The following is a 12,694-nucleotide window of genomic DNA, read 5'->3' as shown; positions in this document are numbered from 1 at the left end:
GCCCCATGCTGGGACAACCTGGCTGCCCTGGGATGAGGAGCTTCCAGGCTGGCCTCTGGAGCGTGCCTCTGGCAAGAAACAGGACAAACCTCTGGATCCCTGCTCCAGCAGCTCCTCTCCCCACCACGCAAAGCGAGGCACGTGTGTCCTCGCAGTCCCAGCACAGGGAAGGACTGCTCCAGGCCTCTTCTGCAGCCCTGGTGGGGCTGACCCCCATCCACCTCCCACTACAAAATGTGGGCTTTATCAACGTGCAATTGATTCCTCACAGAACCCTGATCCTCATCTGTCACACAACAGGTCCCACAGGGAGGGATCCTGCAGCCAGATCCAGCGCGGACACGGTGATGGATTTTTTGATGCATTGGTCAACAAACTTCCAGTTTCTGTGGAGGAATAAGCAGCCCAATTGGCTGCTCACAAAATTACAGGGCTCTGGAAGTATTTCTGTAGCTTATGCTGCTGTGGGTGGGAACTGAGGGATGTTTGCTTACAGCAGGATGGGGACTTCAAAAAATATTTCCATTTAATAATACAGAAAATGAGTTTTCCTCAAAGTCTTCTCCAGTGAGGGAAAATGAGGCTGATCTGTTCAGGCACTGTCACATGAGATGTGCTGCTCTCGGTATTCGGGTCCCTCAACGCGCTGGTATCAAACCACGGATTCCAGCTATCATTTGGAAATGCACTTCCCGTTCGGTAGCTGCTGTCACACCTCGGCGGTCCTGGCGCAACTGGGCTGCCCTCAGTCCGCGTGGTAAGTGCCAAACTGCCACTTCTGATAAGGGTTTGTGGAGTTACAGGCTTTCACCCTCAGGGCTTTGTACGAGGGATCCACTTCCAAGCAAGCCGGCTGTGGGAGGTGCTGGTGCTCCGAGATGATGTGGTCGGTCTGCAGGAGAGAGAGGAGGGCTTAGGGGGCCCGGGCTTTGGCAGGGCTCAGGCTTAGGGGCCATTCAGGCTTTAGGGCTCCTGCAGCAGCAGTTCTACTTTCCCTCTGAGAAAGCCCAGCCCCATACAGTGTGCCCTTTTTTGGCTCGTCCCTAATACCTGGATATCTTTGCTGACTTACAGGGACTTTGGTGTGAGATCCAGGCCTGCACCTGTTGCTGAGCCAGGCTCACGCCACACCTGTTGTGCTTCCTGGAATACTCTCACTGTCTGCGTGGCAGTTACCACGGAGGGAGTCACTCGGATGGGATTTGCTACCTAGGGAATGTACAGCAGGCGACTGATTTCCGTATTTTAGTTTGTTGGCTGATGAGCTCAGCACTGGTACTGCACTGAAAAGGATGTCAGGCACCAGCCCCGGAGCTCAGGTGCTGGGGCAGTACCTTGCACTGTGAAAGAACAAAGAGTCTGAGTGATCGCCATCCTTTTGCTTTTCACATCTCATTGGATTTACCTCTCTAACCCCAGCGGCCAGCCAGGTGATGCTGCAGGTGCTGCCCCAGGCAAGGGACATCGACTCTCAGGGCCAGCTCATTAACACCGAGGTGAAATGCTCCTGGTGTGGAGGGGGTCTGGGCAGGAGCTGCATCTTTGTGCAGACAGGAGCTGCACTTCACATCATTAGACAACACAATGACTGATGTCAGGAGAGGGTAAAGCACTGCAACTCCTTTAGCCAGCAACCACTGAGCTCTCCTCAGACTCCTGTTGCTGGCACCAGTAAAAGAGCACCACCAAATCCATCTCACCCTCAGCTGAGATATCAGGCTGGAACAGGAGACAAGACCTGCCCGTGCCCCATACAGCTCCCTGGGCATTTCTGCATATTCTTCACAAAGTGAAATGACAATTTTCAGTAAGTGGATAAAAATGTTCCTGTAGTTTTCCCCAAACACCCAAGGTGAGCCTGTGGCATTCTGGCATTCAACACTTTAGGCTGAAAAAACCAAAGTGGAACAGGAAATTGTCTATATATTGAGTGCGTAATTCAACTCCATTTTTTCTTTCTTAAGTGAACAGTGTTTCTTTCTCAACAATAAACTGTGCCATTTCAGAGCATTTTGGACAGCTGCTTACACCAGCCGTGACTCTTTGTGCAGCACAGGCAATTAGTGCGAGTATCCATTCTTTTCCTTTCCATAAATGCTTTCTTTAAAACCCCCTGTGAGCTGAGAGCCGATCGATACTGACTCGTCTCCCTTTAAGTGCTATCGATGGTTTCTGTCTAGAACCAGGATGTTCTGTAACTCTGCTGCGGCAGTGGCAGCTCCTGCCATGTCCCCCGTGTCCCCCAGCCTGGCAGGCTGGGTCAGGATGCTCGTCACTGGGCCTGACACAGCCCCCGCAGAGGGGCACGAGCAGTGTCGGGGGGCCGGGCACCAACACGTGTCTCAGGTGACAGGTGGCTTTGGCAAAGCGGGCAGCAGAGGGTGGGGCACCCCCATGCCGGGCTGTCCCCCCGTCAGCGCTGTCCCGGCACGCTGACCCATCCCGGGATGGCAGGGGCTGCATCACTCACCAGCCCCGGCTGGACAGTGGCCAGTGACCTGTGGAGCCAGGCCAGGCTGCGGCTCCTGCCCTGGCAGTGGCGCAGGCCCACTGCTCCCACGATGGCAGACGGGGCGAGGCAGAGCTCTCCGTGCTGAATCAGCCTCAGCCAGGTGTAGTTGAACTTCTGGTTCTGTGGGGAGAGAGCAGGAAGAGACACGGCCCTGTCAGGCTCCATCGCAGGGCTGGCTGGGGATGGCCACAGCTTCTCTGGGCACCCTGTGCCAGGGCTTCACCAGCCTCACAGGCAGGAATTCCTTCCCAATACCCCATCCATCCCTGCCCTCTGGCAGTGGGAAGCCATTGCCCCTTGTGCTGTCACTCTAGGCCCTTGTCCAAAGTCCTTCTCTGGCCCTCTCAGAGCCCCTTTAGGCACTGGAAGGGGCTCTAAGGTAGAGCTGGATGTTCAGCATCAGCACACAAATCACAGGCTGGTGTTTAAATATTTCTGTTTTCATGTGCAAACTCATAGCTTTATCAAACCTTCCTACAGCAGCTGAATTTGCTGTTTCTGACACTGTTGCTTGGCTACAGGCTGTGCCAACAGGCAATTCCTGCCCCTTGCTGCTGCCAGGCATCACCTGGCCATGTCCCCAGGCGGGAAGGGCTTCGTTAGCTCCCAGGGAGGGGACAGGTCACCACGGCGAGGCACAGGAGCTCCACGCCAAGCGCCACAGGCAGTGTGACACACCCGGGGTGTGTGCAGACCGTCCTTACCGTGTTGTTAACATCACACTCCTCAAAAGCCAGAGTGGAGCCTTCCACAGCGATGCACCCTGCCAGGGCCACGTTAACGAGCTGGGAAACAGCAACAAAAGGCAGATTTAGACATAAATTCCCAAGAAGGGAGAGAGGATGTTACACTGCACTGAACCTGCTGGGTTCACAGGACTCTGATTAATACTGTTCACATAACAAAGGAAGGCAGAAAAGAGTGTTCCAGGCCAGGCTGGACAGGGCTTGGAGCAACGTGATCTAGTGAAGGGTGTCCCAGCCCATGGCAGGGGATGGAATAAGCTGAGCTTTAAGGTCCCTTTCCACCTAAACCATTCAGGGACTCTGTGGTGGAGGAGAAGGGGAGCCTGACGCAGTTTCTCCCACCAGGCACCAAGCAAGGGGCTTGTGGAAGCAGCATTGAATTCAAAAGGACTTTAAGGTGTTCTCTGCCCACTGCCCCCGGCGAGGGGCAGGTTCTGTGCCCAGAGCGGTGCCGGTCCTTCCTCCCGGCCCCGCAGCGCCGGGAACGCGAGCGGCTGCTGCGCTCTGCTGGCGGCAGAGCCGTGCTACAGACCCTGTACCTACAGACCCTGTACCCACAGACCCTGTACCCACAGACCCTGCACCTACAGACCCTGCACTCACAGACCCTGCACCTACAGACCCTGCACCTACAGACCCTGTACCCACAGACCCTGCACCCACAGACCCTGCACCCACAGACCCTGTACCCACAGACCCTGCACTCACAGACCCTGTACCCACAGACCCTGCACCTACAGACCCTGTACCCACAGACCCTGCCCCTACAGACCCTGCACTCACAGACTCTGCACTCACAGACCCTGCACCTACAGACCCTGCACCTACAGACCCTGAACCTACAGACCCTGAACCTACAGACCCTGTACCCACAGACCCTGCACTCACAGACCCTGCACCCACAAACCCTGCACCTACAGACCCTGTACCCACAGACCCTGTACCCACAGACCCTGCACTCACAGACCCTGCACCTACAGACTCTGTACCCACAGACCCTGCACTCACAGACCCTGTACCCACAGACCCTGCACTCACAGACCCTGCACTCACAGACCCTGTACCTACAGACCCTGTACCCACAGACCCTGTACCCACAGACCCTGCACTCACAGACCCTGTACCTACAGACCCTGTACCCACAGACCCTGTACCCACAGACCCTGCACTCACAGACCCTGCACCTACAGACTCTGTACCCACAGACCCTGCACTCACAGATCCTGCACTCACAGACCCTGCACCTACAGACCCTGCACTCACAGACCCTGTACCCACAGACCCTGCACCTACAGACCCTGCACTCACAGACCCTGTACCCACAGACCCTGTACCCACAGACCCTGTACCCACAGACCCTGCACTCACAGACCCTGCACTCACAGACCCTGCACTCACAGACCCTGTACCCACAGACCCTGCCCCTACAGACCCTGTACCCACAGACCCTGTACCCACAGACCCTGTACCCACAGACCCTGTACCCACAGACCCTGCACTCACAGACCCTGCACTCACAGACCCTGTACCCACAGACCCTGCCCCTACAGACCCTGTACCCACAGACCCTGCACTCACAAACCCTGTACCCACAGACCCTGCACTCACAGACCCTGCACTCACAGACCCTGCACCTACAGACCCTGCACCTACAGACCCTGCACTCACAGACCCTGCACTCACAGACCCTGCACTCACAGACCCTGCCCCTACAGATCCTGCCCCTACAGACCCTGCACCTACAGACCCTGCACCTACAGACCCTGCACCTACAGACCCTGCACCTACAGACCCTGCACCTACAGATCCTGCACCGCGACCCCCGCCCTGCACTGCGACCCCCGAGCCGGGGCAGGGAGCCGGGGCGGGATCCCCTGGAATGCCCATGTGATGTGGGACTTCCCACCACGAGAGACTTCTCACCCGAGGGCACATCCAGCCCTGAGGCACATCACCCCAGGGGCACATCCTGTCCTGGCACTGCCATGTGCCCAGCTCAACCATCCAAACACCCACCTAGCTCTCCAGAGGGAAACTATCCCTTCTATCTGTGACCTATTTCTTTACAAAAATACCGTGGAATCCAGGCCTCTGTGCCGTATCAAACATCCGAAATGCTACCGAAGGCCAGGAAGCTGCGCAGCAGCAGCATGCGGGATGCTGCCCGGGGCACAGCCATCCCCTGAGAACAGTGAATCCTCTGGGCACGTACCAGCCCGCTGGCCTTAACCAGGGGAGCTTCCAGATCCGGGTAGACGTTCTCCAGGTACCACCGGAAGCTCTTGCACTGGAGCTTCTTTCGCAGCTGGATTTGCTGGGTCAGGTCGCCGACGTCCACGTTCTTTAGGAGCAGGTGGTAAGCGTGGCCGTAGAAGAGCTCCTTGTACTCATCCAGCCACACCTCTGCCACACGGGCCAGGTTCCTCTCCACCGTTCTCACCCGGTCTTTTGGGAAGGAATAAGGATTGTCATTCCTGAAAATGTGCCCAACTCTGGAGCACGGAACTATCTCGATCTCTCCTCCGCACATCCAGACCTGAGAAACAGAGGTCACTGGTAGAGACATGAGCTGATGTTGGGTGCTGGCTTTGTGCAAGCCAGGAGAGAACCAGGAAGTCAGGTGCCAGGGGAGATGGGGTGTCCAGCACGGAACTGTCCCTGGGGAGCCCCTACCTGAGCCCCATCACCCACCCAGGCTGGCAAGGGTACAGGCACGTGACAGTGACCTACCTTGAATGAAATCTCCATATTTTCCCCTCCCCAGACATCCAGCCCTGGGTCGTACATTCCCAACTCAAAAAAATACTTCTTATCGATGGAGAAGAGGCCACCTGCCATGACGGGGCACCTGGGAACAGAGAGGCCACACGGTCTGTCAGTGGCCGTGACAGAGAGGGCACTGGCATGGCTTTACCTGGCCTGAGAGCTGCAATGGGGCAGGGAAGGGAAAAAGGCAATGGAATGTTTTCCTGGCCCTGCAGCACGGCTGACACGCCAGCAGTGCCATGCATGGGGAGAGAGGCCTCCTGGGCTTTGGCCGTGCCTGGCGGTGGGACTGCCCAGCGCACCTGTGCCTCAGCTGTCCTGGCAAGCACAGGAACAACGCTTGGCCACAAAAGAACAACATCTGGCCTCAAAGGAGCCTTTGCTGCTAAGTTATTACCAAAGGAACAGGCTGGTTTGCAAAGCTCTCGCATTTGCTTTTTTTTACCTTATTATATCAGTCTCCTTGATTTTATTTTTCTCAATGACCTCTTGTGGAATCTGCTTCCATCCAAAATTCATTGGCCAAGTAAAAATCCCACGTTGGAAGTTGTCCACGGTCATGTAACTAAACAGAAAAAAGATCGGGCTGACTAATTCTGAGTCACATTCCTAATTGAAATGTCACCCCTAATGAGTGAAGATGAATATCTGTAGGTAATTAAACCAGGATTTTAACAATTTCATCAGGAATCCTCTTCATGTACTAAAAGTTGTGAAAAAGCGAACAGGTGTGTGATAAACACAGGCCACATCCACAGCTAATGTTAATTTCTGGTGTACAGCAATGTTCTGTGTCCCCTGTGGAAAGCTGCTGGAGGCCGGTTATGGGGTCCAGAGTCATGGATCCACTGCCTGTAATGGATCCATGGTGGTCCCAGTCAGAGGTTTCGCTCAGGACACCAGCTCGGGCAGTGGGATTCCCAGGGACGAGCTGCCTCACCTCATGTCCTTGTCACTGATGACCTCGATGACGGGGCAGGCGACCTTGGCCCGGCGCAGGCGGACCCTCTCCAGCAGCGGCTCCAGCCATCCCACGTTGCACTCCACATGCGAGTCCAGGAACGTCAGGACAGTGCCTGCGGCACAGGCCAGGGAGGGTCAGGCCTTGGGCACCCCAACCCAGCCCCTGCTGAGCAGCCTCCCCAGGCACCCTGCGGGCTCAGGGTGCTGCTGACTGTGCCACAACCCCCCTTGGCTCCCCAGACCTGCCCAGCCACAGCCAAGAGCGTTTTTTCCCTGCTCCTGACAGAAATGGCCATGTGGGTGCTGACACAGCCTGGCTGGGGCAGGTGGTGGAGCTGGGGCTGGAGATGCCGACAAAAGGACACTCCTGGTGCATGGGGAGGGACAAACTAAAGTGCTGGAGAGGGATGCCCAGCACCTCTGGGGTTCTGACATGGCTGGAACACGGCTCCCGTCCTACCTTTGGCGACCTCTGCTCCCGCCAGCCTGGCCCGGATCAGACCGTGCCTCTCCTTGAGACGCAGGATCTTCACCTTGGGGAACCGCGACATGTACGTGTCCAGCTGCTCCTTCAGGTACTCTGCAGGGTGCAGAGAGTGAGGCTGACTTACCCACTGCCACCCACATACAGGGTGAAAAGCCACATGCAGATTTTCCCTGGAAGCACCTCCAGGCACACCAGGTCCTCAGGTCTGGGGTGGGAACATCTGGGCATGGTGCGCGGCTCCTTGTGTGCATGGTGTGAGCTCTGAAGCCCACCTGAGACAGCACCTGAGACAGCACCTTTCCTGGAGAACCAGCAGTTGGGAAATTACATCACTCCTACATTTTTAAGGCCTGAAGTCAGCAGGGAGTGGAAGCATCACAACACAGGGGTGGGTACCGGCTGAAATGCCAATGGAAGGCACTGTGCAGCGCAGATCCCGGCTCACCACTGCTCCCACTGCAGCTCCCTGTCCTCCGAGCCACCCGGGAGTGTGTCCCCCACACGGAACACGGGGCACCTGCCTGGGAGCTGCACAGTGAGGGGTGAGAGCATCTCCTGATTGCACAACCCCTTGAGCCAGGACGCCCCAAAGATGAATGGGCTGGGCAGGTCCCAGCTCCCTGGTGCTCCTGGAGCCTCTGGCAGCCTCTGCCTTCATCCCCCACAGCCAAGCCCAGCATCCCAGGGCTCTGATCCCCCTCAGCCCCAGTGCAGGCTAGGGATGCACTTCAATACAGCGGAAGGAGAAAATGTGATTTCTTTCCCACTTAGAATTGAATTACAGAGAATAAACTGCATTTTGCCTTCAAGTTATATTAGTTTCATAAAGGCAGCAGAAGCTTCACCTACCCTTAGTGCTGAAGTCATCCACCAAAATGAGTTCCTCGATCAGGTGCGGAGGAGACCGGCTGAGGACGCTGTGCACGGAGCGCAGGAGGGCCGACCACACCTCATCCACGAAGCACATGATGATGCTGGTGGTCGGGAGGTCGTTGTGGACCTGCTGCTCAGAGCACCTGCAACAGCAACATGGGCTCACAGGTGAAGGCCAGTCACACTCCTGAAAATCTGCAGGCTCTGTTTGTGGGAAAATGTGTGGGGAGGGGGAAAATGCCCAATGTGAAATATGGAGGGAAAGCCCTGCAGTGTTGGGAGGGGAACAGAGGGGTCAGGGGGGAACCCCACACACAGCCTCACAGCCCCTCTCATGGGCAGCCCCATGGGACAGGATGTACTCACTTGGTTCTGACAGGAACCTATTCTGAAGGAAATTTAGAGGAATTTCAGGGCTTCACAGTTAATCAGCAGTGCTCTGGCTAAGTGAAAATCACCCCAGAATTACTCTGTGTCACAATCCTTGAGATGTGTCTTTCTGTCTCAGGGAGGTCAGCGGGCAGAAAACACTGAAAAGTTCATTTTGGATCCAGTCCTGCCTCCACAAGCCCCTTGCTGGGCAGCTGGTGAGCAGAACTGGGTCATGCCCCCTTGTCCTCCACATAGAATCCTGGAATAGTTTGGGTTGGAAGGGAACTTAAAGCCTCTCTCTTTCCAACTGCTCCCATGGGCAGGGGCACCTTCCACTAAACCAGGTTGCTCAGAACCCCATTCTGCCTGGCCTCAAACTTCCAGAGATCCAGGGGCAGCCACAGCTTCTCTGGGCATCCTGTGCCAGGGCCTCCCCACCCTCACAGGGAACAATTCCTTTCCAGCATCCCATCTAACCCTGCCCTCTGGCAGTGAAAAACCACTGCTCCTTGTCCTGGCACTCCAGGCCCCTGTCCAAGGTCCCTCTTCATCTCTCCTGGAGCCCCTTTATGCACTGGGAGGGGCTCTGAGGCCTCCCTGGAGCCTTCTCTTCCCTTACTCTCTCAGCCCCAGGACCCCTGATTTGGACTCTGTGCTCCCCACAAGCCTCCTGCCCATCACACTCCTCCTCAGGGCCCTCTCCCTCACACCAGCTGCAGGGACACAGTGCCCAGGGAACACCAGCATTGTCAGTAAAGCTCCAAAAGCAGCGAGCATTGTGCACGGAGACACATTGATCGGCCAGATTTCAGTGGTCTCATCCAGTACTCCAGGAAGAATCACAAAAGGAACTGGAATCTAAACTGGGAGAGACTGGAATACACCAAAAAATAATGAGCTGTTTGGCTCCCAAGAGCTGCCAACAGCCACTGCCCTGAGCTGGCCCTTACAGCCCAGTACCTGCTGTGCCAAGGGGCCGAGGGCAGAGCCTTCACAGGCTCCTGCCAGAACCAGGGTGCCCAGGGCAGCTCCGTGCCCCATGGCAGCAGCAGCTCACATCCCCAGGGACGCGCCCTGTTTGGCCAAGGTGTTCCCCGTGACGGCAAAGCATCTCCTCCCGGGCAGGTGCGTCACTGCCCGGAGCTGCTTCCTGCTCCGCAGCTCCGGGGCTCTGCTGCCCAGACCAAACCCAGCGCTGGCTTAGTGCCACCACAGCTCTGGTCCTGTGCACAGGTGGCTTCTGTAGGTGGCATCAGGAAGCAGCCCTAGCTGTCTCCCCCCTTCTCTGCTCCATTCTTCCCGTGCAGGATCTCACCTCAGCATGCACCATCAGCACTGTGGGAACGTCTGCACTGTCCTGTGGGATGGGGGATAATCACGGCACAATTCCCACCCCACCTGTGGTCTGTGAGCATGGGAAGAGGGATGTGGGAGGGTCTCTGCACCTCTCTGCAGTCTCTCACCTGCCCAGGGGCCGAGAGATGCTTGCAGGAAGGGCTGAGTGTAAGAGATGAGCCTGGCACTCACCTGAGCTGGCACCTTCCCTGCCCTCCCTGCAGCTCTCACAACCACAGAAGGGCTCAGGTTGAAAAAGACCTTTAAGATCATCAAATCCGAGCCTCAACCCAGCACTGCCAAGCCTACCTGGCAGGGCAGCTCAGGATGAGGCTCCCCAGCCTCTCGTCCTTCTGTTGCCCTTGCCTTGTCCTGCTCTTCTCTGTTGGCAGAGAGTGACTGTTTTCAAGTGCAGTCCCGAGAGGTGCAGAACCACGTACACGTTTCATGACGACAGCTGTAACTGTGTGCCAGCTTTCCAAGCCCAAACTCCACGTCCCTCCCCGCATGTGCCCACAGACCAGAGCCCTCCAGACTGCCTTTCCAGTCCGTGCCTGTTGCATGGTGCCAGCGCTCAGCACGTCTCCTGTGGGGGTTTCTGGAGCCACCGCAGTTCCCCGGCCGGGAAGGCCCTTGTGGTGCCTCTTCCTCGAGGGAAGGGCCACGGCAGCCTGAGGTGTGAGAGCCCCTCCAGGCAGTGGGGCTCCGGCTGCCCACACACACCCACGGGGTGCAGGCTCCAGGAACCAACGCACGAATTCTGAAGGCAGCTATGCTCAGAGCTGCACCTGACACACCAGGTACAGCGTTCTGAGGCACAGAGAGGCCTGACCCCATTACCCGTGCTGTGTGTCCTGGCCCCTTTGGGCAGCCAGGCTCAATGGCTTATAACAACCTGCAAACTTTACCCAGAGTTACACTTAACAACAAGCTGCTCTAACCTGGACAGGCAAAAGCCATCTGACAGGTAGCATGGCTGAAGTGGAGGGCTCGGTGTGCCCCCAGCAACCCTCCCCAGAGCCATGGAGCCCATTCCCAGGGTGCAGCACAGGGGTGTGTGCAAGGGGAGCGGATCTTACCCAGCAGGCCTGGTGTCTGCGATGGCTCGATCCACAGGGATCAGATCGCTGAGGTAGACATTAAAGTTTCCTTCTTTCCATCTACTTTTTGCTTCTTCTTGTTTTTCGTCAGGGACTGCAACAGGGTGTCCAAATTGGCCAGGAGCTCGGGGGTCTCTTGGGGTGAGCGTTGCATCCATGGACAGGACTCTGTGCATCCCTGGGCTGCTGCCCGCCTGCTCCTGCCCATCCCGGCCAGTGCCAGCTGCCCCAGGAGCTGCTCCCGTCTGCTCCTGCCCAACCTGGCTGGTGCCAGCCGCTCCAGGAGCTGCTCCCGTCTGCTCCTGCCCATCCTGGTCAGTGCCAGCCGCTCCAGGAGCTGCTCCCGCCTGCTCACGTCCATCCTGGTCGGTGCCAGCTGCTCCAGGAGATGCTCCCGCCTGCTCATGTCCATCCTGGTCGGTGCCAGCCGCTCCAGGAGATGCTCCCGCCTGCTCATGTCCATCCTGGTCAGTGCCAGCTGCTCCAGGAGCTGCTCCTGCCTGCTCATGTCCATCCTGGTCAGTGCCAGCCGCTCCAGGAGCTGCTCCCGCCTGCTCGTGCCGGTCCAGTCCAGGGCCAGCTGGCCCGGGAGCTGCTCCTGGCGTCGCACCCAGCGTCCGGCTCCTGCCACCCATCGCGGTGGCCCCAGCAGCAGCAGTCGCAGCGTGGGCACCATCACTGCTCTTGTCATCAAGTTCTTTGTGCTTTCCATGTCCCCTTGTGGCGTTCCCCGCAGAGTGGGGTCCGCGGCGCGGGGCTGCGGGGCTGGCGAGGTTCATCCCCTCTTTGCTAATGAGGACGAAGCGAGTTTTGGAGGCAGTTTCTTTCCGTCCCACGTTTGTTTCCTCTGGTCCAGGCTGCGCTGCCGTCCCCGCACCCCGGGCTGCCGGGCCGGCCTGTCCCGCCGTGCCCGAGGGACGCCGCTCGCTCCCGCCGCCGGCATGTCCGAGCAGCGCCGTGCCCGTCCCGCCGAGCGGGGCTGCCCGCGGGGTGCGGCTGCGCCCGGGGGCCGGGGGCTGGCGGGGAGGCGGCGATGGCCCCGGGCCCCCGGCCCCGTGCCCGGCGGGGGCTGCTCCCGGCTCCCCCGCTGCCTTCGCCGGCGCCTCAGGGCCGCGCCGGGGCCGCGCCCGCACCAACCCCGGCCCCAACCCCGGCCCCGGCCCCGGCCCCGGCCCCGGCCCCGGCCCCGGCCGCTGCCCGCGCCCCGCCGCCTCCCGCAGCAGCCGCCCGCCCGCCTCGCCGAGGGAGAGGCGGAGCGCGGCCATGTCGAGCAGCACCCAGGCCACCGAGGCGGCGAACACGAAGGCCAGGGCCCGCCCGCTGCCGCGGAACAGCCGCCGCAGCCCGCTCATCCCGGGCGGGCGCGGGAGCCGCCGGGCCAGCGGAGCGGGAGGCGGGACGGGGACGGGGATGGGGACGGGGACGGGGATGGGGATGGGGCCGGGACGCGGCTGCCCCCGCCCCGGGACCCGCCCGCGCTGGAACCTGACCCGGGGAGCCGCCCGGCCCCGGCGGGACATCCCGGGAGGAGCGGGGCTGT

The 12,694-nt window shown here is 58.8% G+C and overlaps 1 protein-coding gene across 1 annotated transcript; it reads right to left on the bottom strand.

Annotated features, from left to right (window-relative positions):
* Positions 1–512: 512 nt before the first annotated feature.
* On the bottom strand, positions 513–12,088 carry GALNT5 (polypeptide N-acetylgalactosaminyltransferase 5). Its single transcript, XM_048308900.1, has 10 exons — positions 11,134–12,088; positions 8,324–8,490; positions 7,448–7,567; positions 6,965–7,100; positions 6,470–6,589; positions 5,989–6,106; positions 5,471–5,794; positions 3,217–3,297; positions 2,471–2,632; positions 513–892 (listed from the first exon to the last, which is right to left on the bottom strand). Exons 1-10 carry the CDS (start codon positions 11,931–11,933, stop codon positions 746–748), a joined length of 2,175 nt encoding a protein of 724 aa, XP_048164857.1. The 5' UTR covers positions 11,934–12,088; the 3' UTR covers positions 513–745.
* Positions 12,089–12,694: the final 606 nt, after the last annotated feature.

This window comes from Corvus hawaiiensis, chromosome 7 (assembly GCF_020740725.1).
Source record: "Corvus hawaiiensis isolate bCorHaw1 chromosome 7, bCorHaw1.pri.cur, whole genome shotgun sequence".
In the NCBI taxonomy this organism is placed as follows: domain Eukaryota; kingdom Metazoa; phylum Chordata; class Aves; order Passeriformes; family Corvidae; genus Corvus; species Corvus hawaiiensis.
The sequence above is the reverse complement of the archived record's forward strand: the minus strand, read 5'-3'. Positions and strand labels throughout refer to the sequence as shown.